Genomic DNA, 26,654 nt, shown 5'->3' with positions numbered 1-26,654 from the left:
ACTCTGCATCAGTTAAGGTAAGTGGGCAAAAGGACCAAACCCAGGGCACACATCCATGTCTGGCATTTGCTACAGCAATGCAAGTGCTGTAGCCTGGGAGATGTTTGTCTGTCTGGCTCTGCCCCTGAGATGAGGAAAGGGGAGGAACTAGAGGGCTAGTCCAAGTTAAAGCACATTTTTTTCATTTCTAACATGCTGTGCAGTGCTCTGATTGCCTGACAGCAACTGTATGGGAAAATTCCATCTTATCAATTTGTTAAAAATGCCTTTCTCACTGGGGAATGGGAGACAGCACTGACATGCACAGACAGAGAGTGTAGGAGTGCTTTGTGAGTGCTCTCATAATCAGGAAACTCCAAACCCTACTAATTCAGCAAAACAAACCAGAAACTCCTAAAAGGCACCACCACCACTAAAAAAGGAAAGACATTTTTTTCAGTCAGTGTAATGACCAGATCAACCTAATTTCTGTCGGGACAGTTTTGCTTGTTGTTTTTATTTCCAGCTGACCACACAGTGCACTCATGGAATGATGTCCTGCATTGTTTCCTCCAGGTTGTTTCCTTTCCCTCAGCTCTGGAAGCAGCTTGGAGTATGTGGAGGTCAGAGGGGCAGACCTGGACCCACGTGGTTGTTTCTCTAGATGTACAGATGCCATTTCCCCTGAGGAGGAAGTCACTGCAACTGTACATTCAAGGGAAGATGCTTTTATAATGAGCATATGGACACATCTCTGGGGACATACAGGAGGATAAATGACTGGCACAGGCTTTGCCTACAAGGCTGTGCTTTACATTGGTAATGATTTTCTTCCTTATAAGGGATGGTCATATTTCAAGAGACCATATCTAAGTCTCTCTCACAGTCTGGTCTTGCAGGACACTTGGGCTTGGGGATTTTTTTTCCCTCTCTTTTCCCCTCAGTGTTTCTCTAATATTATTCTGTGACCTTCTAACACTGAAGATCAATTATCAAATAGCCAGTAACGGCTAAACAGAGGCCCATTGTAGCAGGGACTTTAAACACTTTGTTAGCAATAAATATGTTGTGATTAGTAAATACATTGTAATTGAGTTACATTAAGTGGAAATATCAGCTTCAGTGTTTGCCAGAAATTCTTTTTTTGTGTGTGTGTTTGTTGTTGTTTTGGGTGTGTGTGTGTGTGTTTATGTTTTGTTTTGCCTTTTGTTTGTTTTTTTTTGTTTGTTTTGTTTTGCAGGGGTTTTTGGTGTTTTTGTTTTTTTTTTTTAATTAGCTTTCATCTGAAATATTTGATGTGACTTTTACTGCTTAGTTCTTTGTATCCTCTGATTCAGCATTTAGGTCCCAGTTTAGCTCTGAATTCGTGTCAGAGTCTAGAACTGAGACTCAGGATGACTGAGTAGATTGACGATTAGAAGTAGAAATGAGAAGGAAAACTTCAAAGGCAATTTGCACACTATGCACAGCATGTGTGTGGATTTGTCCTGTCAGGACTTTCTTTATCAATAAATGTATTGCTGATGGAAGATGAATGATCTTTTTATCAGGAAATGTACAACACAGACAACAACAGTGTGAAGCTCCACTGGTTGACCAAAGTGCCTCAGCTGTGGCCTGGAATACTGACAGCAGAAAAGCTAAGACAATTCTTCACTGCTATTTAATGAACTCCACAAAGGAAATAAATTCACTTATTAAGGGGACAGTTAGAAGTAAATCAAATTTTTCTTTTTTTTTTCTCTCCCCTTTGCGCTTTTCTGCAGTTTTGAATTCAATAGACTGCCCATAAGCTACAGGCTATATGTGTATCTGGTGAGTCTGTGGTCCTTATGATTTCCAAATATTTATTCTTCAGGTAATGTATTTATTTCCCACACTGGGAGGCATAGCCATTTTATGTTCCCTCACAAATCCTCATTCAAATTGACTGTTACTAAAATCAGAGCTACGTAAAGGCATCATTTAAGGTGCCATTGTGCAGCACTGTGCTCAGAAATGATATGCAAGTTTTAGCGATACATGTACTCAAAAATTTGTTTTATTTTCACTTATACAACAACATGAAAACAGCTGCTTAACTAAGTGCTTCACAATCTTTTAATATAAATGTTTCCTCATCATGTTTTTCTCTCTTCCATCCCCTACCACTTTCGTATTTCTACTCCACCCACTTCCAATTTCTACAGGCTTTTCAAATTGTTCTGCTGCTTTTGGGTTTATTTGTGCTGTACACCATCCATAAAGGCATCTCTGGAACTTATAAGTGGTTTTGCAAAGACAACAGTGGGAAGACAGTTACACATCATATTATTTTTGGCGAGATCCTACAGGAGGAATGGCTATTGCTTGGCAAGTTAGCAACAAGGAGGTTGCATTGGTGATGTAAGGATTTAGAGCCTGGGAGTTGTTCTTCAAATGTTTGTAAGCCATTTTAAGGTATGTGTTGTTCAAAAACATTGGGCAATATCTGTTTAAAAAAAAAGCAGAAAAGAAAAGAGAAAAACAGCAAAACATCCACCCACAAACGTGAAACTATGGGTAAAAATAACGTGCTCTATTAACTTTTTTTCCTCTTGCACATAATTGTTACATCTGTTGTTCAAAATGACTGACTTTCCATTTATTCTCCCTGTGCCTGTGATTTTGATTTAATAAGTCTGTGTCACTTGCTGTGAGATGCCACACGTGGGACAGTGTCGGGGGACGTTGCTTTTGGGCTGGGGCCGCTTTGGGCTCACCAATGTGTGAGTGAAAGAACGCCCGTGCCAAAAACCTTTCCCAGTGCTTGAGGAGCAAACGCTGGAGCGTCTGTGAGAATTCGTGAGTCGGGGCTGGCAACGAAATATTAATTAACACCGTTTGTGATGTTGAAGCGACCCCCTAGTCCTGCATCCCGGAACGCCAGCGGTAACGCTGATATGGCCCGTAATGGCACAAACGCTGCTGTAGGAAGGAGGTGGCATCTTTTCGGGATGGGAGATGGCGCTCCCCGGGCTTAGGAACGAAGGAGCATCCTCAGGAATTCCCGAAGGCAGCTCCTGCTCCGCCGCTGCTCCGCCAGGGGGCGCTGTGGCGCCGTGAGCCGCTCCCGCCGCCCGCGATTCCCGATCCAATCTCCTGGGAATTGCGGCGAATGGAACGGGCACGGCGGCAAAGCCTTCGGGAGAACGGATGTGCTGGGTTCTGGTGCGGTGCTCTGGGATGGTGGCAGCGATGCTCCCAGTTCAGTCCTGGAAAACAGGGGGGTGCTCGGCACTGGTGGGGCCACACCTCCAGTCCTGTGTTCAGTTTGGGGCTTCTCGGTACAAGAAAGGCATTGAGATGCTGGATCGTGGCCAGAGAAGGGCAACAGAGCTGGGGAAGAATCTGGAGAATAAGTCTGATGGGAGGCAGCTGAGGGAGCTGGGAGTGTTTAGCCTGGAGAAAAGGAGGCTCAGGAGAGACCTTATCACTCTCTCCAACTCCCTGAAAGGAGGTTGTAATCAGGTGGGGGTTGGTCTCTTCTCTCAGGCAACAAATGACAGCACAAGAGCAAACAGCCTTGAGTTCAAAGAATCACAGCATATGCAGAGTTGGAAGGGACCCACAAGGATCTTTGAGTTCTACTGCTGGACCTGCACAGGAGCATCCCCAAGGATCACACCCTGTACCTGAATGTATTGTCCAAATGCTCCTTGGACTCTTTCAGGCTTGGTGCTGTGACCACTGCCCTGGGAAGCCTGTTCAGTGCCCAACCACCCTTTGGGGGAAGAATCTTATTTATAATATCCAACCTAAACCTCCCCTGACACAACCTCAGACTCTGTCACTGGTCACCACAGAGCAGAGATGGTGCCAGGGAAGGTTTAGACTGGATATTAGAAAACGTTATTCACTGTCAGGATTGTCAGGCACTGGAACAGAATGTCCCATGGAAGAGGTGGGAGCACTGTCTCTGGAAGTGTTCAAAAGTCATGTAGATGCAGCACTTGGAGACATGGTTTAGTGATGGACTTGGTAGTGCTGGCTTAATGTTTGAATCTGATGATCTTAGAGGTCTTTTCAATGCTTAATCATTTTATAATTCAAAGTGTGGTTCTTCCCTTTTTGAGGCACACTTCGACAATTCCACTACCTGAAGGGAAGTTCTGGCCAGGTGGGGGTTGGTCTCTTCCCCCAGGCACTCAGCAATAGGACAAGGGGGCACAGGCTCAAGCTCTGCCAGGGGAAATTTAAGTTGGAGATCAGGAAAAAATTCTTTCCAGAGAGAGTGCTCAGGCATTGGAATGGGCTGCCCAGAGAGGGGGTGGATTCCCCGTCCCTGGAGGTTTTTAAACTGAGATTGGCTGTGGCACTGAGTGCCATGATCTGGTAAAGGGACTGGAGTTGGCCCAAGGGTTGGACTTGATGATCTTGGAGGTCTTTTCCAACCCAATCGATTCTACGATTCTGTGAATTGTTCTTCTCTGTCCATTACTAGAATAGCCTGACGGAAAAAATGCTTAGCCTTGGAGCTCCTCTTCTTAAGACTGTCCTCATTTTACGCTTGGGCACTGATGCCTGGGCACACTTAGACCTGCTGTGGACATGCCATGAGTGCACATGGCCATCATAACCACAGCCTGTGTAAGCTCTGACTCAGCACTGGCTGCTCCCATGTTATGGGGAGTTCTCACTGCTGGCCAAGGCAGGGAAAGGTGGTTTGTGGGCCTGAACAAGAACAGCCTCTTGTAAGCCTCTGGGTGAGAGCTCCACTAGCAAGGCAGGATGGTGTGTTGCCTGCCCAATGCCCCCTGCCATGGGAATGGTCACCTCCATCCTGGGGACAGCCACCTCTTCAGCACAGCTTGTAAACTGGGGGCCTGCACTCCTCTCAGATGGACTTTTCCCTGTGTGCACATTCCCTGCACACTCTGCCAGATCCAGGGGGAGCTGCCAGCAGAGCTTTTGATCCTGATGTGGAAGAAGAGCTGCAGAAGGAAAACCTGGTGTTTCCAAATACAGGCAGAAGTGATGGTGTATTGTAACACATGAGCTTTTAGCAGACTAAGTGGTGGATCTGTCTTTCACCTGCCAGCTGGTGATGGCATCATCACTGGCTGGTTCTGCATCACAAACTTGAATTAACATCTCAAAATGAAAAGCAGGTTTGTGTTGGTGTATATTGGTTCCCATCTCCTCTCCTTAAGGAACGTAGTCCAGACCAACAGTGAAACCATATTGTTCTGCATACTTGGAGGAGGTAATTCTGTTTGTCTTGGGTGTAGAATAAAGAATTCTTTTATGTATGTGCTGTTTTCTAGGTGGTGAGGGAAATTACACTTTCAAGCTTAAAGGATCTTGAAGGTTCACTTCAGTGTTTTGAGAACAGTTGATAGAAGGTGACAGTTGGAACACCAAGTATTATTATTAGATTTTATATCTCAGAATTATTATTGGGCCATATCCTAGAGGTTTAACTCAAACCTTTGTTTTTAGACACCAGTCTTTGGAAGTTAAACTGAAGTGTATTGACGCCAAACATCTTTGGTTTGCTTTTCAGAAACACGAAACTCCTTGCAGGATATGACCTCTGGAGACTTTAAATAGACAAAAAAATCTATTTTGGAGCTTTTGACCACTTGGTATGAGATCTGGCCTATTATAATTGTATTTGGGTTTTGCCTATTTTTTTTTTAATTCAAGGACAAACAGTTCTTAGCTGTAAGAAGGAGCTTTAGTTCAAGAGCAGATCTTGATATTGGTGTTATTCATATGAATCCACACAGACAGTAAACGTTTCTCTGAGGTTAAGAGGTTATTACAGATAATCAGGAAGATTAAATACTGACAAAAATATTATGAACCTGTACGTGAATGTAAGGATTTTTTCCAATATTTACTGAATAACTTCCTTGGGAAGTGGGTCTTAGTTTGGCTCTCATGGTTGATTCTAAGCCTTCTCTTACCCATACCCCTGAGACTCTGGTTAATTTTGTGGCACAAAATATTTAATTATATGTTCTGGCAAATGAATACAAGGTCTCAAATTGAGTTTCAGTGTCCCTGGGCAACTATTTGAGACACTTCAGTAGACTGTAAATGCATATTTTCTATGTGCCAGATCCTGGCTACGTATCCATCAAAGTAAATCCTCAGTAGTTCCACTAGAGGCTTGGAACAATCCTAAATTATGCTGTTGAGGTCAGATTGTGACCCTGAAGCTCTGGCAGAGACCCAACCCAAGAAATTTGTGTGGGAAACAGGGGAGGGAATAAATTAGCACTTGTCTATGCTTTATGTGGAAGTAAACTATTACAAAGGTGTGAGTTAAGATGAAAGCTCCTAATGGTGGTGGATATTGCTTTCCAGCTGTTTCTGATGGAAACATCTGTATGTGTGTATGGGATGAGTCCCTGTTTTCTGATGGTGCTTTGTCTGAAATAACAACCAGTTTTGCTTTTATCTCCCCTGACTGTCCCCATCCCCCTCATTCCCTCCAAAGAAAAATCACTTAATCTTATAAAATGAAAGTCCAGGGGTAGGTTCTAGTTTGGGTGTTTGGGATTTTGTTCTCTGGTGAATTTAATCCTTCATTTTCTCCCTCTGCCAAATGCAAGTGGCAGGTCTAAATAGTATTAGGTAATTGTGGTTGTCATACTGCAGATTGCACTATGGAAAAAATTAAATGCTGATTTCTGGCCCAGGGGTTTAAGCAGCAGTCCCTCTGTCTGACTGGGAGAAGGTTTTCCCCTCCCCATTGAGACTGTGCAGCATCAGGCAGCATGAAAGGATTGCTCTACAGCTGCACTGGGTGAGTGGGAGGGCATCTCATTCAGTAATAACATCTAATTTATACAGCCATGAAAATCTACAGCTATAAATAAACAGGTCTGACTGACTTTGCATACTTACTGAAAATAAAATGATGGAGAGTAATGGACTGGAAAGAGAAACCTGCTGTAAATGTTGTAAAGGGTAGATCCCTCCCCAGAGCACCTCACTAAAGCCTTTTGGAAATCATAGGGAGAATGTCAGTTTGTGAGCAGTGACACATCCTTTCCTCCTTTCAGGGCTTCAAGGGCATCAGAGAAAGGGGCAAAGCAACCCCAGGATCCCAGCAGTTGGATTTTGAGGACAGGCATTCATGATTGCTTTCCCAAAGTTCATGTTTGGAATCCAGATTCTCTCCATACAGGACATAGCAGAGAGCAGCACCCCTTCTGAGTCCTTTTCCAGAGAAAGAAGTAACCTCCCCTGTGATTCTTCTCAAGGCCCTGTAGTCCAGCAGCACAGGCACCACATCACATCCCAAAGGTACCCCTGCTGGGAGCAGGAGCTGAGGGTGAGATCTGCCATTCAGCTCTTCTGATGAGAAGTGGAAAGACCTTTCCTTCTGTCCTGGCCCCAGATTTTTGTTTTTGAGTTTCTGACATTTGAAATGTTTTTACTGGACACTCAGTGCAAAATAAAAAAAAAAAAATTAAAAAAGAGAGAGAAATACCTAACAAACCTGTACAGGAAGTCTCCTTACCTTTCTCTTCGTCCCTAATTCCCCTCATATTTTTTCATCTCTCTCTCCAACCTATTTACTTTGACCAGCATCTTCAGCTGAAATCTTTCCATGTTCTCCTTTAGCTTCAACAGAAGAAGAGGGAGGGATGCATTTGTGTGGGAGGATGTTTAACTGCTTGCATTCCCCTTGCAGAGATAGCTAGAGCCAGTTATCTCAATAAACTGTGAATTACTGTAGGCATGCACGTCTTTCATTGAGTTAACTTAGTTTACAGCCTAGGCCTATGTTAACTTCCCAGATTAGAATTTTTATCAGGTGCTTAGCATATGAGAAGAACAATCTTATGTATACACATTATCCTTTTATTGCTCACAGGCAGCTTACAATGTGTTTCGTTTTTGCTAAGCTCCAGCAGCGCTTGAAAGATGAAAATAACACCCCAGTGAACTGCGTGCACAGTAGCTCTAAGCAAGGGCTTTGGCAGCGAGAATGGAGTTAGATATTTAAGTAATGCAACTAGTTTCAAATCCTCTTTAAATGCAGGAATAATAACAGAGATTTTTCTTTTCCACGATGACCATTAAGGAACACTTACGCTGCTGTCGGTTTTGCCTGTTTATTGGAGTTTGCAAAGCAGATCTCCAGTGTTTTAGATGTTAACAAAATGTTGAGGCTAATAACAGAAATCAGCTGTATTGAGGAAGATTAGTAAACATGTGAATGGAGTGTAATTATATGGCAGGCAGCTTTATGTTAAACAGTGCTTTAAATCAACATGCTTTCTGTCAAAGCAATCATAGAGTCAGTATAATTAGGTTACTTTTGCTGTGAGATTAACTGAAACCAAGAAAAAGGAAGAAAGTGCTGCCTTCAGATCTCATGTTAGAATGGAGGGGAGATATTAAGCATATTAATATTACAGAAAGTTTCTCGTTAGAAGAACTTGGCTTCATGGTGAACTTTCTGAGCAGACATTTCTAATTACAGTCCTTGTTAGCCCAATTTGTTATCTAGCTAGCTTGGAAGTCACAGCACTGTTAAAATTATCTCTCCTCTTAATTTTTTCCAGACTTGATGAAGGGCAATCCAAACAAGAGCTGGCTTGCATTCACAGGTCTTTCACAGAGCCAGTGCCAAGCTCATGAGGGAGTGCATTTACCAGTGAGGAGTTTTAACCATGGACACATCCTCACGTACATTGTGCAAGAGATGAGAAATCTGTGTAAACAGATGAACACCATTTTCTTATTCATAGCAGTTTTAGAGTTATCATGTAACAGGCAAACATTTCATATTTTCCACCAGTTTCCCATATGTCTGATGTCATAACGGCTTCACCAGAAGCTGCAATGCATTGGAGAAAGGATTTATTGCAGCTGCATTTATTTTCCTCTACTTCATGGCTTCAGCACTCATGGAGAGATTGTTTGGCTTCAAGAAGAGGATTCACTTGCCTTTCCACTTGTGGTCCAGTATTACTATTGAATCTCCTGTTTGGACACAGAGAAGATGTTATTAGGGCAGGGAGGGACACAGTAGGGGAAATCCTGTTAGGAGGAGAATGTGAACCTGGTCCCAGGCTCCCAACATCCCTGGAGAACTCTACCCATCTGGGAGTGGGAGTAAACTATGAGTGCATGACTTGGAGCAGCTGCTAATGCTAAAGAAGTCAAATGAGCCTGGGATGTCCCCAGCAAGTGACAGATTACTCAGCTACTGAGGAATGATTTGAAATCTATCATGGGCCACATCCATTGAGAATAATTGTCCTTTGCCAGTGGGAGAAAGTATGTGCCACCAAACAAACCTAAGCTTGGGCTAAGAGTATGTGAAAAGCTTTAAAAACAAAGCTTGACTGGAAAAGCAGCAGATGATTAATGCCTGCACCTGGGATATCTGGAGAATCCTCACATGGTTGGTCAGGACAGCTCAGGACCTTCTGCAATCCCACAGATTTCTGAAGCACCAGTTAGAGACCAGTTGTGCTATTGTGGGGCACCCAACGTGGCAATAATCAAACGTATTTGAGTACCTTACCTAACCCCATCTCAGCCTCTCTTCTTCCCTGATGATGATCATTCACTCACAGGAAACTATTTTAAATATTCTTTCCTTGTCCATGGACCTCTGAGGCTCTGAAATGCTAATTGCTGTACTTTATTTCTCTATTGCCTGCATAGCTTTTGGCAACTGCCCTGATATGGAACAGAATCCTGGCACTTATTCCTTCCCAAATGATCCTGTATTTTGTACTGACCAAACAGATAATTCAAATATGGAGGAGGAAAAAAAATCCAAACCACAAAGGAAAAAAAAAATAGCCTGTTAAGCCAAGGCCAGCATGTTAGCCAGCACCTGTTAGTGTCTGGCCTCCACTGATGAAATCATAAGCCCTGGGTTGCCAGAGCTTCTGATCTGGTCTGCCTCCAGTGGATCATCAGATAAACTTATCACCAAGAGCAGGGAGTGTAACAGACAGTGCAGATTCCCTTTAAAACATCAGTTGTCTCTACCGGAGGGTAAACTGCAGCCTGGAGGAGTGACAAATATGAAGGATATAAATATGCCATCACAAATTTGTGGCACAACTAGGACAAATGGATGAGACAAAAGTTAATACCCATATTTCCAAACCCTGGGATTTAAATCCTCTTAAAACTGAGTTCCATTCATCACCAGCAATATAGTGAAATTACAGATATAAACACTATTTTTTCACTGAAAGGAATAAATGGACCCTGGACCCTTATTCTTTTTTTTTTAAAGGGATGATAAAAAAAATGAAGATATCTTTTGGAAAGGGGTCTCAGTTTAAGAATCTCTCCTAGATGCTGCAATAACTAAGGTTATAACCTGTGTTTGGGGTGATAACTACCTGCAGAACATCAGCATTTTACACACGCATACAAAACCTCTTGTTCATAAACATGTACCACGACGTTGGCAGCACAACTTCATACCCCACACACTTGCCCTTTGCATCCCTGTATTTGCCATTTGGGTTTCTGCAATCTCAAGAGCTGCTCAGAAGAAGGAGAGCATCAAGAATTTAATTTTATTACAGTATTGCTTTTTGTTGCAGAGATTTGTGCTCTGCCACATGGGCTGGATTTCCCAATATCTGGCTACAGGGTATTAAGGAAACTTGGTCTCAAGAGCACATCAATACAAAAATAAAACTCAGAGAAAATAATCAGTTGTTAAAACATGTCAGATGTTTCTGGAAAATGTATTTAATGCAAAAGTACTCAAAAAAAAAAAAGAAGAGGGAAAACAGGCTAAAGAGTAAATTGCTGTCTAACTTTAGTTCAGCCTAAGATAAATACATTTCAACAATGTCTTCCCAAGATGTTCAAGAGCTCATAGAAGATCAGGAGGAGCACATCCACCTGTGCACTGAGCACGAGAAAGTTACTCCACCAAAACTTTTCTTTTTTCCTGGGTGCAGTAGCTTATTCTTGCCGTGCTGCCTTATCTCTTGCTTTGTAATACCTTTAATTTTGGTTTTGCCATTGCTGCTGTTCCTTAGCCAGTTGCTGGCCAAAGCTTTCCCTTCTGGAATGCTGCAGACATCCAGGTGGGTCTGTTGGAGCTGCTGCCCACTCTGACACAGCTTCATTCCCTTCCTTTCTGCCCTTCCCAAAGGACAGTTTCACCACCTGGGAGTGAGCATTTCTCTGGACTCAGTGGAGGCCTTGTGGCTGTAAAATCTTGGAAGGGGTTTGCCTGGTGTCCTTCAGGAGGCCTTTCAATCACTGCTGGAGCAGGTAGCTGTTGCTAGCTATAGCTGCTAACTACAGCTCCTCTCCACCTAAATTTCAAAGGATTTAAAGGAAGCAGCTGATGAATGTTGTTTTGGAATATTTTTTCAGATGTGTTGGAAGACAAATGAACATGCTCCATCTTCAACTGCTGGTTCCAGAGAGAAAACCTCAGCTGAAATGTTGCTCTGTCTGATGTGGGGAACTTTGATCAAAATTTCTCCCAAGGATCTGGTTGTTTCAACAAGAGCAAAACCTAAGGGAACACTGCTTTTGCTTTGCTTTATTTTTGAGGATTCTAGCTTGACTGGTCAAAGGAACATGAGATCAGTTGCCTTTGTGATGTTTTCCACCCACTGGGAATGGGAGAAGCTATCACATGGTTCATCTTTGGTACTCAGACCCTGCAGCCAAATTCTTGGCTGAGGTAAATTTATGGCAGTAAAAGAATCAGCTTATTGTTTCAAATTATCCTCTTTGGAGTTTCTGTATTGCTCAACATTGTCTTGTACTCTAGAAACTCTGGGATTTAAAACAAAAAGAAGTCATTACTGGTACTATTTTCTGTGCCTCTCAGGCTGTGCAGCTGGGTTGCCTTAGTTACCACCAATCCAACTGTGCAAGGGGAGGGAGAGGCACATGAGAGATAATACATTTTTAAAACCTCCAGTACTGTACGAAGCAGTTTGTCTACAAATAATAAAATGAATTTAAAGTCTGGCATCTTTTGGTTGTCCTGAAAAGGAAAAACAAGGTTATATTACTCTACAGCCTGGATTTTCCAGCTCTCAGAAGTGATACTGCATCTTTTTGGTCAAGCACAGGACTTAGTTTTAACAATTACTTGCTTGAAGCTGAAAGCTGCCATCTGTAGTCTTTGGAATAAGTTGGAACTAAGTGTGAAAAAGAGTAAGTATTTATGTAGCTGGTTCTAAGAAAAGTAATAGTAGCCTGGAGTTATAATGGAATGGGGAAGAGCCCATATGAAACATGGGATGCTGTGGGACAAGTTTCATTTGCAGCCCACAGTCTGCCACAGGATGCAAGTCCAGCAGGAAACCAGGTTTGCCACTCTGGTGGAGTTATTTGTTAATTATTTCTTGCACCTTTGAATAAACACATCTGGGCACAAACTCAGCAACTGTTCTTCCTTCAAGTGGGAAAGAAACAAAAAGAAGCTACAGCCCTGGAATTTTTTCCTTTGGGGAGAACCCTGGTGCCAGCAGCCCAGGCAGGGCTCTTTGTCTCATCAGATCCCACCAGCATCAGGTCTAATTGCTTGGTGGCTCCAGGTGTTACTGGAGAAGGTGTTTTCAGATGTGGCTGTAGGAGCCCAGTGGATAATTGCATTACTGTGTAACCCCAACTGTGCCTTTGGGGGCCTGAGCAGGAAGCAAAAGAGATCAAAAGTGCCCTTCTATGTACTTTTTCTTCAGCAGGGGGAGGTGGACAGAGTGGAGAGTATGGAAAGATGAAGAGGTCTGTCCTCTACCACCACAGATAGTTTGACTTTGTACATGTGGGTTGGTTTTTGCTTTTAGTTTTTGTTTGGGTTTTTTTTCTGCAGGGTCATTTTAGCTGCTTCATCTGCCTTATTGTGATGGGAACGGGAGACAGGAAAGAGTAGGATGAAAAAGCCATTTTTGCTGGAGGAATAAAGGTATGTTGAAATTGCATTTTCCTTCAGTTTGCAGCTCTTTTTACTCTGGCAGTGCTGAGCCGAAGATTTGTCTCAGTCAGGAACATATTAAGAATTTGGCACACTGAGACTTGGAATATCTTCCCTGTGGCTGTATTTCATTGCTTATGGGGACCTTGTTATTGATACCAGCTTAAGAAAGTCCTACTCTTCTCTTGGGTGCACACAGCTGGGAAATGAGTTAGGAAAAAGACTTTGCACTGACAGGGGGAACTGTAACTCAAGGGGAGTGTCTTGCACGTGGATGAAAGCACCATGTAATTGTTAAGGCCAGGATTTTGTGGCTGCTTTGAAAAATATCTAATATGCATGGAGAGGTAGACCCACCACACACAAGAGGCCTCCAGATATCAGTGGAGAACATCATGTATGCCATATTTATATATATACTCTGGGATTATATTCATGCTACCACAACTGGGGGTGCTTTTCAGTCTGTGTGCACAGAACAGTTGGGTGCTTGCCCCAGTTTCTTTAGTCTGCTGTTCAAAATGTGGGTTTGCAGTTAATTTGATCTCTGCTTGGCATGACTTTTTGCCCAATCAATTAACACTTTAGAAATCAAATTATTTTAATTCTGATTGTCTCCAATGCATGCATCAGGCATACTGTAGGCCTGAAATTAGTAATGTGTACTCTGAGATAAAAATAATCTGATTCCTGAATGTATCAGATATATAAAGAATTATACTGTCTGGTAGTGATTATGTGGTCTTTGATTAGTAATAGTTACTATTTATGTGATACCTCTTTCTAGTTCAGAAAGGCTGCAGGTCTGTTTCCATTTATGAGCAATCCTCATCTCGTAGCCTGTTTATGCAGAAGAGAAAGCAGCCAAAATTTCCAGACGTGGACATGCAGAGCAAGCATCTTATTTGCAAAGGTATGAGGTTGGTTACTCAGCACATTTGAAAGTCAATCTGCTGCTTTTAGGTAGGTGAGTGGGGATGCTGCTTGTAGGGATGGTGAGAGACGAGCTACAGACACTCTACTTTGGCTTGACAGGCATGTGAGACTTTGCAAAACAGATCAGGCATCAAATGTTCCCAGAGAACAGAGGGAGGTTGTCTTATTTATTTTCAGAGGTGTTATTGCAGAGTTTTTTCTTTCATCAGAAAGCTAGTTTAAAAAATTGCAAATGTTCACACATTTGTCCTAAATAAAATACACACGTTTTCCTGACAGAAACACTTTCATCCTCAAAAACTTAATCTTGAATGAAAAAAGAAAGAGGGAACCAGAAGGGATAACGATAACAATAACAATAATAATGATGATAATATCCCATGCCAAACCCCCAAAGGTTCTTCCTCTCTTCCTTCTTCCCTCCAGCTGTTGAATGTGTCCTCCTAAACTACTTTTTTTTAACCCAAATGCCCGTTTGTCCATGATCTGCCTTTCATTTTTTTTAAATCACTACCAAAGCAGAAGGGAGAAATTCTCAAGACTTTGTAAAACTTCCTAAAGTGCTGTTTTACCCATGGAGCTGGTGCCACGATGCTTTCCCTTGGACACATTGATGTATTCCTGTAAATTGTCAGCAAACAGTGCTGGTCCCTATTCTGACAAACACCACGTGGTGTGGGCATAAGAGTTTTAGCCTGGGAGATGTGGCTTCTCTGGACCCTTCTTTGAGTAGGAATTCAAAACCAGTGAGGCCTTTTGTCTGGTAGGGTTGGGATCCCTGCTCCAGTTTGTTCTCCCTTTGGTAGTAAGTGTGTAGGACCTGGCACCCAAATGCCATCACCCCCCACCCACAGTGTACTAATGCCCCCTTTCTCTTCCTGCCTGCCCAGGCAATCACAGCAATTCACTGTAGATTTTTTTTTCATATGGATAGAAGGAATAAAAAACCTCAGACTGACCCCATATCATACGGTTCAGGAACTCTCCAAAGTTGTAGAAGGAGATGACGACCACGAGGCTACCGGCAAAAAAGGCTGCTAGCCCAGATGGGCTGAACAGAGCAAAGAGAGGATACACCCACTCTCCTGTTACAGAATAAATCCACAGGACCCTAGGCAAGGAAGGAGAGAAATTACCTTTGGTTAGGATCATTCAATTAGAAGAACCACTTCACAATTTCTAACTCCTGAAAGGCCAAGTTATCAAAACAGTCTTGATACAGAGCAAATTAGCTGAGCTGTCGATACATCTCCTTGGCACTGGGGCCATTTGCTGTGAAGCACACTTGAGCCAGGATAAATTAGATGGGGTTGAGCACAGGTTGAAATGCACACAATGTTCTGCTGTCACTCTGATGGCATTGGCTATTAACAGCAGTAAAATAGCACTAAAATAGCAAAATGCTCAGGAACGGGGATGTGCACTTGGCTATGCTAAGTGAAGTTTATTCAAATAAACTCTCACATATGTTTGCTCTCTAGTTACAACAGCTTTTCAGTCCCTATCCAGATCTCAAGGGTCTGTGGAGACACAGTTCTGTTTCTCCCTGTATCAGTCCTGCTGCTGTTGACCAGTGCTTTGAGGAGTGGAAAGAAGTTTTCAGGAGATAACAGGGCAAGGGGAGTTCTCCAGCATCTTTTCTCTTAGGCTAAGAGGAGGAAGAGAGGAGGAATGGGTAGGTAGGAAACATGTAGCTGCTACACTCCTTTCTGCCAGAACTGTTTGCAAAGCATGGTTTGAAAAAGAAGGAAAAGGAAGAGAATAAATATGCCTGCTTTATAGGGCTTCTTTTCCTCTACTCAGGCCCTCTCTTTCTGCCTTTTCCTTCTCTCAGAAAACATGTTGTAGTGCCTGTCAGTTCACTGATACTATTTTCATTGTTTATGGCTCATAAAAGTGGTTGGTAGGGAATGCCTGAACTTAAGAATGTAAAAGTGGTCTTTATACATTAAATATAGGAAAAAATACATTTCTTGTGAATAAAATTATTTATATTTGTATTAAATATGTAAAGAATATAAGAAATAGGGCAGGTCTCCAGTGGCTTTTGTGAGGCTGCACCATTCCAACAATGGGCAGCACTCCCCTAAAACAAACCTCTCAGTCCAAAAGGTCCTAAGAGGTTTAATTCTTGATTTAAAATAAAACACAGCAAAGCACACAGTTAAGGAAAATGCCATAATTTCTACCCTCAGTGCTAACATGGGAATGCAATCCCATTCTTTCTGATGGCAACCAGCTGTGCTATCTCACACTGAGCATCATACCTCAGAGAGAAGTGACAAACTGGTGGCTGCCCCACTATCCTGAAATGATGTCACGGCAATGGGAGAATGCTAAGGGTGAAAAAAAAGTTTGAAATGATGATTCTTCCTCACTCTAGTTAGAGAAGGAAAGAGTGGGGCATAAAAAAGGGGGATTTTTACCTTGCCTATAAATTGAGATCTATTAATCCTCACCTAAGGAATAGAGAAGAAAAATGGAAGGATAGGTAGTGGAGCAGTCTGGACTGAGCATGGAAGTGTTTAAATGTAGAGACTCATTTTCATGATTCAAGGTTCTTTCATCAAACAACAAGGGCTGTGAAACATCTAAGTCATTAAAAAAAAAAAAAACAAACCTCAAAACAAACCTGTCCAAAAGGCCACTTAGAGGCTGAGCAGAAATACTGAAGACCAGGTGCTAACTGGAGCCTGTACAATTGTCAGCACGTGTTCTTCACTGCACAGGACTATTCTTTCCATATTGTGTCTCAAACAATAAAACAGAGAGTGAAAAGTGCCATTATTTTATATAATGAGGAACTAGATTATCTTGATGCAATTTGGGCAGCTGATGTGTCTCATACAAAGCACCCCAACCTGTGTTTTCAAACCCAAATAAAAGACCATGCAGGGTATTCAGAGCTGCAGAGAAGCCCTGCTCAGGGGCAGGTATCTGGTGTAAGGCAGCCCTGACTGCTCAGGTTCTCTGCTGCCTTGCAGGGACCAGCCAGCTCTCAGTCCATTGACACTGCAGCAATGGCAGTGACAGTTCAAGGAGAGGCTTTTAGGAAGGACTCTGTTGCTTGTGAAACATACAGTGCCTAAATGGGGTTATTAAATCACCAGGTTGCAGCACCAAAGTAAAATAGGTACGTGTGTTAAGAATTTGGTGCCCAGACTGGAAAACGTTTCTCTCAGTTGAAAGTTGTTGTCTTTGGTTGCAGAGAACCAAAATGAGGAGGCCAAAAGAAAGCAGGCAGGAGGTTCCTTGCTGACTCAAGAACAATATTGGAATCCTAATATTTTTATCCAGTCATCAGGGCCCTGGGACACGGGGCCAATCAGTCTAAGGGAACACCTTCCACTCAGGACCCTGGCAGCACTATGCAGTGCCAACTCAAAGAAGATACTGGTAGGGCTCAAATGTGTTGATGCTCATCCTCATCCTTTGGTGTGGATTCAGGTCCTGATATGAGTTGTGTCCCCTGAGGGGTGAAATTGCTCTGCTGATAGAGACTTTAGGGGAAAGCATAGCACATGTGTCTGCCCTAGTTGTTGGAAGAGCAGTCTGGTCTCAAAGACAGTAAAACCCAAATGTTGTCAGAAGACAAGCAAAACAAAGCTGGTGTTAAGCAACTGGGCAAATCAGAACGTAGAAAAGGAATTTAGGAAGCTGTGGTTGTAATCCTATTAGGCTCTGGGTTGGATTAGGATAACTGGCTCCTAATTTGCTTGTGTAATGTAGCAGTGGAGTCCCCTGCTTCCACAGCCACTCTGATGGGCTTCAGGTCACACACGTGTTTCATCTGTGCAGTTCATTTTCTATTCCAAATTTTCATTTGGTGACCTGAAGGTAGTTTCTAGCTGATAGTGAGAACTGGTGAGTAGGAGTGGGAAGGATGAGTTCCCTCACAGTCCCAGTGACTTCTCAGAAATCTTTGCAAGAGGACAATTCACTTCCCTGCTGACCTGTGTCCTCTTGTTGTTGTACTGTTGTTCTGCACCCTCCACCCTAGGGCCTGGATGTTTCCTCAGCTCTGGAAAGTGATACCAAAGCATACCCTGAAATTATATGGTCCCCTTCCCAAACTGAGTCTCAACATCAGGCATCCTAAGAGTGTTTTGAAACGTTGGCAGCTGCCTATAATTATATGGAGTGGCAGTGCCTCCAGACCCTGGTGCAGCAGCCAGGATGCAACTAGCAGGAGCAGATGCAAACCCAGCTCCAGGAGTGCACAACACACACACAGGAGGTAGACAGATGGCTATGGGCTGAGGTGGGGGGATTGTGCTGATAGATATAGTTTATTCTCTCAAGATCATTCTCCAGCAGGTTGGGGATCAACTGTGGTATATTGCTGGAAATGTGAGCCATGTCCACCAGTGGAGTGGGAGGTGCCAGTGGGGCAGATGCCTCCTTGCTACCCATCAGTTTTCACCCAGCTCTGAGTATAATTTTCTGTCTCAAGTTTCTAAACCCGTCTGTGTGTTCCTGACAAGTACCACACTGACTTTTACTCCTCTCCTGCTCCCATGACCCCCAGACCTTTTGGGATTTGGTGTTTTTGCAGTGAACAGGGCAGTGAGTGGAGGTAAATTTGATGGTACTGGTAGCAATAAAAATTCCAGTCCAGCAGAATAACTCAAAGTACCTTGGAGATTATGGAAATTTAGGGTTTTTTCCACAAGAGGAACTAGAAGAGCAGGAGATACTATACAAGGTCTCAGGACATGTATTTTGTTTGAAGAAACCAGTGCTGCCTATGTCTGGAAATAGTTTCCATGGGTCTCAGCTGAAGTTTAAATGATTTCTCCACAGAACAGAGTGCTGCCTTCCATATGCCTGAGCAGGGACTTAGATCTAAGTACAGTGTTTGGCCTTGTTTTACAAAGTCGATCACTTGAAGGAAATGTTTTAAAATACATCATTCTTACCAACTGATATACAGAAAAGTGACAAATCCCAATAGAATCAATCCCTTCTTCTTTGCTGGGTAACGGTGTGGCAAGGCAAGGATTTCCAGGAGAGCAAATGGCAACACAGCTGTGTGCTGAGGGAAAAAAGGAGTCTGTCACTGACCCATGGCAGTGCCTCACCTTCTGTCATTGCTGAGCACAAAGCTTGAGCACCTGCCCATAAGCAAAGGGTTACTTAACAATACTGAGTATAATTGTATAAAAATGTGCATACTTAGATTTTTCATAGTGAAGAAGTACCTCTGCAGTAACAAGCATAAACATTTTCTTGTTAGTGTGATGTAAAAGTACTGTAATGAGATTTGCCCGATGATCTGTGTTACTTTATAATAGATGAACTTTCCTTTGGCATTTTGTAATGTAATAATTGTTTTGTTAATTCCCACTAGAGTAAAAAAAAAGTATTGAACTCTATCGTAATGTGCACTTGAGGATGTCAAAAGTCTGCCCCTTGAACTCATTAAGCCTCCATGTTCTAGTCAAGTCATTATTGTATTTTATATATTGCCATTTACTACTTACTCCAGTGCAATTGCAGTGTGTCGTGCTTCTCTTTGTAAACTGAAAAATTGGTTGGTAAACATACAGAGGACTTCAGTTAGCTGTGATTGAAAATGATGAAGGAACTTCAAACAAGCTTATTCAAGAGTTAGAAAAGAGTTAGTTTGCTGGGAAAGGGTGTTTTTCTTTTCCCTCTCTCCTTTTTTTTTTTAATTGTCCAAGAGTTTCAATTATATTAAGCATCTTCACTTTCAAGGACTTTCATGATTACTATCTGAGTTCAGAGGATTTTCAGCACTGTGCAGACAGTTGGGTAGCACTGACTGTTTTGTGGTGAGGAGCTGCCTTCAAGAGGAATGCTTCTCATTGTGGGGATGTTGGGAGCCCAGCAGAAAGCCTGCTGGGGTCCGATGTTAAATGGACAATGTGGAGGCTCTTGGGATGTTAATGCCTCAATTTGTTGACTTATTTGTACCAATTTCAGAAAATAATTTCTTTGGGTGGAATTTCCCCACTGAAAGTTTTGTAATATCCCCTGTGCAAGCAAATAATTTGAAGTTGCAAGCAAACAATTTTAAGTTGCAATCAAACAATTAGAAGTTGCAATGCCTAGAAGAAATGGCTTAAACAATGTTGAGGAACAACACAGCAAAAACAGTCAATGAGATGCAACAGGAGAAAACTGCATAGCAAGCAACTGTAGCTGCTTAGTTGGTCAAATTCCTATTAATTAAGGAAACAATTTCATGGGTAGATGGGGGAGGCAAGGGAGGAGGGCAACGGAGAAAGATAAATAGACTAGATAGACTTTTAAACAGAGAAGACCCCATGAAACTAAGGATTTTTTTTGCATTTACTCCTAAAGGCACGACATGCTGGTTGTGTTGTATGAAGTTTCCTCTTATACCATGGAAATGGTTCTAATACTTTCAATATACATTTCTGTCAGAAATTGTGCTGAGTATCTGATATGGCAGTATGGTGTCAAGGTTTTGTTGCTGTATATTTATAGTGTAAGTTGTCACAAATACATATTAAATTCTTTAAATGCACATCGAGCTATAAACAGAATGCATGAAAACAGTCTTTACCTGCTTGTTTAAGAGACAGACATCCATTTTCATCTGCTGCTGCCAAAGGACAACTCCCTGGAAGCTCCATGTCCTCCTTCAGCCCTCCCAGCACCCCCAGGAGCTGCTATTCATACCTGGCTGTCCTACTATCAAAATAACTCTTTTACCTCAGTTATCATTTTTCAGAGAAAAGAGATAAAAAAGATTGATTTGATGTTCCAGTTCCTCTGACTCATTGGCATTGAGTTGTCTTCTGTTCTCTTTCAGAAAGATATTCTTCAGCTCTACAACCTGGTTGATCACAGAGGTCTCGTATCAGTACAAGTGATTCCTGAATTCATTTAACCAGAAAAACATCTGGATGTTTTCATATATAATCCCTGTAACTGTCTCTGAGTTGGAAATCTGTGTGTGAAGCTGCTTTTAGAATGATTCAAATAAGAGTTTGTTTTCCATAAGTGGTCAATAGTTTGTCCTTGAAAAAAACCCAAAGTGCCCATGCAAGGCAGCAATGATGGAAAAGCTGCACTTTGTCCTCACTTTTAGGCTTTAGCCCAAGGTTTTGGCTGGCACTCTGATTTAGAACACCCCATTTTGACAGGTGCAGATAATCTGGAGCATGCCCAGAAGAGAGCAGCACAAACAGCCAGAAAGTATGAACAGGAAATCAGGCCAAGGACAGGCACAGAAATCAGGGATGAGTTGAATGTGCTGTTGCTTTGAGAGAGAAAAGGAAAATGAGAAGTCTCAATGGCTTAAGAAGTTCATACAGTGATGGCTGTGATGGATGAGTGTTCCACGTCCATCGTGTGTAGCACCAACGATCAGTGGCTCAGTTTTCCTCAGAGAGATGTAGTTTTACTGGCAAGTGTGTACTCTTGAGCAGCACATACACACTATTTGCACAGCAGGATACAGGGAACAACAAGCTGGGGGCAGCGAGGGGCAGCCCACTGCTCTAACCAACACACAGGGTGTTGGCACTGCTGATGAGCAGCAAACTGGTAGTGCTTGAGGGATCTTTCTATTCTGTGCTGAGTTAGAAAATGCTGATTTGCTTACCTAGGCATTTTTTGTCAGGCTCCTCCACTTAAATAGGAAAAACTCTGTGGCCACACCTTGAGTGTTGTGTTCAGTTCTGGGTCCCTCAGTTCAGGAAAGAGATTGAGGGGCTGGAGGAGGTCCAGAGAAGAGCAACAAGGCTGGAGAAGGGACTGGAGCACAAGTGCTGTGGGGAGAGGCTGAGGGAGCTGGGAGTGTTTAGCCTGGAGAAGAGGAGGCTCAGAGGTGACCTCAGCACTGTCTGGAACTGCCTGAAGGGAAGTTCTGGCCAGGTGGGGGTTGGTCTCTTCTCCCAGACACTCAGCAATAGGACAAGGGGGCACAGGCTCAAGCTCTGCCAGGGAAAGTTTAAGTTGGAGATGAGAAAAAAATTCTTTGCAGAGAGAGTGCTCAGGCATTGGAATGGGCTGCCCAGAGAGGGGGTGGATTCCCCATCCCTGGAGGTTTTTAAGGTGAGCTTGGCCGTGGCACTGAGTGCCATGATCTGGTAAAGGGACTGGAGTTGGACCAAGGGTTGGACTTGATGATCTCGGAGGTCTTTTCCAACCCAATGCATTCTATGGTTCTATGATAATATAAGTTTGAAAGTTGTTGGCAAAGCTGGAAAAGCTGCTTTTGGAAATAGCCAAGAGTTGAGTGGAAGGGATAGACTGAAATTTCTGCTTTGCCTGATTCACCAAGCTTCCTGCTGCAGCAAAAGCATTCAGGAGTGAGGATGTCTGCTTCTTGTTTTGGGAATAATTTGCTAAAGGTCTTAGCTCTATCCTGATTTGGAAAAAGAAACACAGAAAGAGAAAGAAATTTGTTGTGGCATAGGACAGCTGCTCTGTTCCCAAATCCAGTGATGTCACTGGCACATGACTGTGTCCTGTGTCTTCTGCTCAAATACTTGTATCTTTTAAAGAATCTTTGGCCATATATAAGTAGGCATATTTGGGAGTTTTTATTGAGCCATTTAAATTTGCTGTGCAAATGCCTTCATGGGACAGATTTCTACAGCAGTTCTCAGGTCTTTCCACCACCTCAATTTTTTTGCTTTATTATTTTTTCCTTTGTGGATAGGAAGTGTTTCATTGTGGGTGTTTTCCTCACAATTCCTTCTCAGGGACATGTACACCCCAGACCAGTAAACATGTGGTAAAATCCTCCCTTGCATTTCTTCTACCCCAGAGTCTACTGGTGGTTTCACGTAGTTCTGCCAAGCCAAATTTGTCCATTAACAGCAAAATCACGGCGGAATTTCTATCGAATATCTGAGCATGTTTATGACAGCAGATGTGTATTTAGACACCAGACACCAGAGGAGCATGAGGATGGCTACAGGGTGCAAAGCCTGCCCTTTGCCCAAGACACACAGTTGGCTTTCCACATGATTTACTCTTACAGCTGAGAGACAATGACTTTGGCAACATTAGTGATAGACTATATATCTTGGTTAATCATATCTGCTGAAAGCCTTTAAAGGCTCCTCATATCCTCTATAATAATGATTAAAAAAAAAGATGTATTTTCTCATTTATTTTTAACTGTAGGTCTCTAGTGCATAGTCATTAAATATACTTTCAACCCTATTTAGCTCAGTTTCATATCCTTAAAGTGACATATTCTGAGGAGTGCAGTATTTGTATGGGGCCAAACTAAAATATACCTCTTTATTTTTTGCCTCTTCCTTTAAAGAAAACTTAATAATTAAGCTCAGATTGACACAGATCAAAACATTGGCAAAAATTGCTGGAAACAGTGACTCATTCTTTATTTCAATTAACAGTTTCTCAGTTTCACATATAAACAGTGAAACTGTCAAGAATAATTATCACAGAGGGAGTTAAAAACCTATTTCACTCCAAGGTAAGGAAAACAAGCTAAAACAATAGCTGTGAGTACTGATCAGGCTATCAATGAACTGAACAGAATCAGAGAGCTTTTTCCTTTCTTGGCAGGAATCCTGTTAGTACTTATTTTTATGTTCTTTGAAATATTAATGTATTTACTTGTCTAACAACATCTGTTTGTTGAGGAAAGCTTTCAGCTTACAAATTTTGCAAGAGTGGAAGTATTTTAAAAGCTGGGGTGGGTTTTTTTTTAATTATTTCTATAGTGAAAAGATAAAAGTTATGGGAGTTTCAAAATCATCAGAGACACTTAGTTAACTAATCACACTTTTAATCTGAATTCTGCTTCCAAACATTCAGTTTTAGAATTCTTTATGTCTCTTTTTGGCACTTATTTTTAACTTGAGTTTGTTTTCTTTGCTTCTTTCCTGACAAACTCAGGTAAATCTGAACGAGTTAAAAAATTGCAGATTTCTTTTTGTTGCTCATAAACTCTGGCATATGAATACAGGGGAAAGAAAGTTTCTTAAACATATGTTGAACTTTATCTGAAATATTGGCACGTTAACTCATCTCCTGCAGAGAAGAACATTCTTCTCCTTCTTTACTTTTTGTTTCCTACCCTGTGTTGTATGTTTCCCAGGATACGTTTCAGGTTCATGAGTTGAAACTGAGATAAACAGCCCTCTCTGAATATTTTTTCCACTGTTTGGTAAGTCCATATGGAATTTCCACATCCCATATTTTGAGTAATTTGTGTATTTATTTAATGCTATGTCCTCGTTTTGCCGTTGAGAATATGAGTGAAAACGAGTTTCCTGGGGTTGAGAAGACAGGCTTGGGTAGAGTTTGTGCTCAGCTGCAGGTTCCAGCCTAGGCTGAGTTTTAAGCCCATGAATAATCTCCCCAGAGCTGCTGAGATCACTCTCACGCCTAACGCGTGTCTCAGTTCACTCCGTTTGACCTCGTTTGACTCCAGAGTGAAGGAAATGATGCCTCGGTTGACCATAGCTGTTTGTTTCTAATTTGTCTGCATTTCCATACCCTCCATGTCTGCTTTCCATTAACATGGGAGACTTTAGAGAGGGATTTTATTTTCCCAAACAGTTACCACTGGCCAAAGTAAACTCCACTGGGCACAGTTGGAGACCATCGAAGGCTTTTGAAAAACTGCCTGTGTTTCTCTTTTCAGCCAAATTCCCCTCAGAGCTTGTGCTGACAACCACTCGTGGCCAACACTCATGCTTCTATCTTCTCCATCAGTATGTTACTGCAAAGAAAAAGCCAAATCTCCCTTTGGTGCTGCCTTATGAGGCTCATAAGTCAGTGTGTTAATTGGTTGACCATTGAGGTGTTTACTCAGATATCCAGCTCTTTGTTGGGAAACATCCTCTTGACTATGGAAATTTCCTTCAGTTGGATGCTTTCATAAACAATTACAGCCTGTGTTATCTGACCATAATAAAACTAAGTGGCTTCCTCTCACCATGACCTCTGTTTACTTTTATACTCATAATTTTCTAAATCTCTCTAGGCTCTCTCCTTTCTTGGCTTAATTTTGGAACAAATTCCCTCTTTTGATTTATTTTGCTATTACTTTCCCTTCATTCAAACGCCTCCTTCAAAATTTTCTTTTACAATCTGTTCCTATGCATTTTTCTCCCTCTCTTAACCTCTCTTCATTTTTCAGGGTGGAAAGGGCTTAAGCATTAGTGTTCATTTTATTTCTTTAACTAGAACATCACCATATTTAGTTAGAAATAATTCTCTCTTAGAGTTACTGCATCTTTTACATCTTTTATATTCTCAGCCATCGGTGCATTATTGGGGAAACACAGATTTATTTTATGGATAGAAGTGCTGTTACTGAGCAGGTGTGGTGGCAGATTAGTCAGAAAGATATTGCTGAATTTAATCCAGCAGCACTCCTCCCTGAACCATCAGTTTCTGCCCTTTCCAGGTCCATTCATACTCATCTGAAAAGCAACATTATTTTTTTTGTTTTCTTAGACCTGTAGATTGGGAGCATTATTATGAAAAATGGATGAAACATCAGACCAATTGTACATGCAAAGGTAAAAGAGCTTCAGAGATAAAGTTCCTTGCCTGCACACACGCATTTTTGAGAATAAGTCCCTGGCTGAATATCCTACTGCTTACAAGCAAATGTTTTCTCTCAATGTCAATGCCAGAATTTTAATTGCATTTCTCCCTGACATTAGATATGTAGTCTAAGAAAGTGATGTTGCACTGCAGCTGGAGGCTGACATGAGGCTGAAGTGACACATCCTTTGCTGTGGAATATTTGTCTCCAGCTGTTCCTTTCTGGGGTGGGTTGTGGGGGCTGCACCTGTGCATGTTGGGGTAGCAGCAACCCCAGAGAAATCCCTGCCATAATATTTGTCTGTGAAACACACCCTTTCTCCCTGAGGAAATGGGCTTAAGTCACCAAAAATGGAAACTTCAAAAATATCTGTGTAGTGCTGGGAAAAGCTAAGCATCTTTGCTCTTTAATATGTGGAGTGATTAATTTTGTGTGCCATACCCCTCACACACACATTCTTCTTTGCCAAAAGCTCAACGTAATTGGAAGCCAATGAATGTCCATAGTTGCCAGACAGCTTAAAATTGAGATACTGTGAAATGCAAACAAATGGAAATGTTTCTCTCCTGTATAAATATGCAAGAATTGTTAAGCATTAAAATACCACTTCCAAAGACAATCATTTATGGTGGTCAAAGATGAACCTGAAGTTGTTCTTGTGTACAGACCTGGAGTAGCAGCCCAGTTAGCGTGGCCTGGACAAGTGGGTTTTGCTCTACAAACTGCCCCCTCTTTTTTGATTAGTGATGCAGTAGCTTCCTGAAATAGCTGTAGTAAGATATAATCCTTCCCACAGATACCCCCACAGGAGAGTAAGAGTAATTTATATTCATATCACTTATTATAGTCCAGTGGAAGTAAACCACATTGATCCAAAATACCATTTCTGTTGATGCAGTTGTGTTCACAGTAGAGGAGGTAAGGTTCAGTTGGGTAGGCAGAACACAAGCAGCTTGTATTTACCAAGAAGCTCCAAGATGAGTGGGGATATGGCAAGTCTTGCTGATATTCTTACTGTCAGATCATGAGTGATTTGCTTCAGTGAAGGAAAACTACTTGTATGCACCCAGCTGATCTCTCCCTCCCTTGCATTTTTGTTTTGACTTTCAGATACTGCTTAGCTGCAACAGGGCAAGGTGAAAAGGAGCTTCAGAGGCTCAGGCCATGTGGAGTCTGTTTTCAACTTGGCTGAAATTCTTCCAGGTAAGACCTGGTTCTTCTCTGTCTCTCTTTACCATCCCTGCTTTTCTATTCTCAGCTTTTTAGGCTATAAAGTCTTCTGAACTGTTCATAACACTG

At 42.1% G+C, this 26,654-nt stretch overlaps 1 protein-coding gene across 1 annotated transcript in view; it reads right to left on the bottom strand.

Moving 5' to 3' along the window:
• Window positions 1-8,058: 8,058 nt before the first annotated feature.
• Window positions 8,059-26,654, bottom strand: part of ADTRP (androgen dependent TFPI regulating protein) — a 31,238-nt gene continuing 12,642 nt past the window's right edge. The window contains exons 4-6 of the mRNA XM_071552970.1: window positions 18,742-18,857; window positions 14,782-14,933; window positions 8,059-8,946 (exon numbers count right to left, since the gene is read on the bottom strand). Of these exons, the coding sequence (XP_071409071.1) occupies window positions 8,903-8,946; window positions 14,782-14,933; window positions 18,742-18,857 (312 nt within the window). The 3' untranslated portion in view covers window positions 8,059-8,902. The remainder of the gene's footprint in view (window positions 8,947-14,781; window positions 14,934-18,741; window positions 18,858-26,654) is intronic.

This window comes from Pithys albifrons, chromosome 4 (genome assembly GCF_047495875.1).
Source record: "Pithys albifrons albifrons isolate INPA30051 chromosome 4, PitAlb_v1, whole genome shotgun sequence".
Taxonomy (NCBI): Eukaryota; Metazoa; Chordata; class Aves; order Passeriformes; family Thamnophilidae; genus Pithys; species Pithys albifrons.
This window is presented reverse-complemented; position numbering and strand designations above follow the sequence as displayed.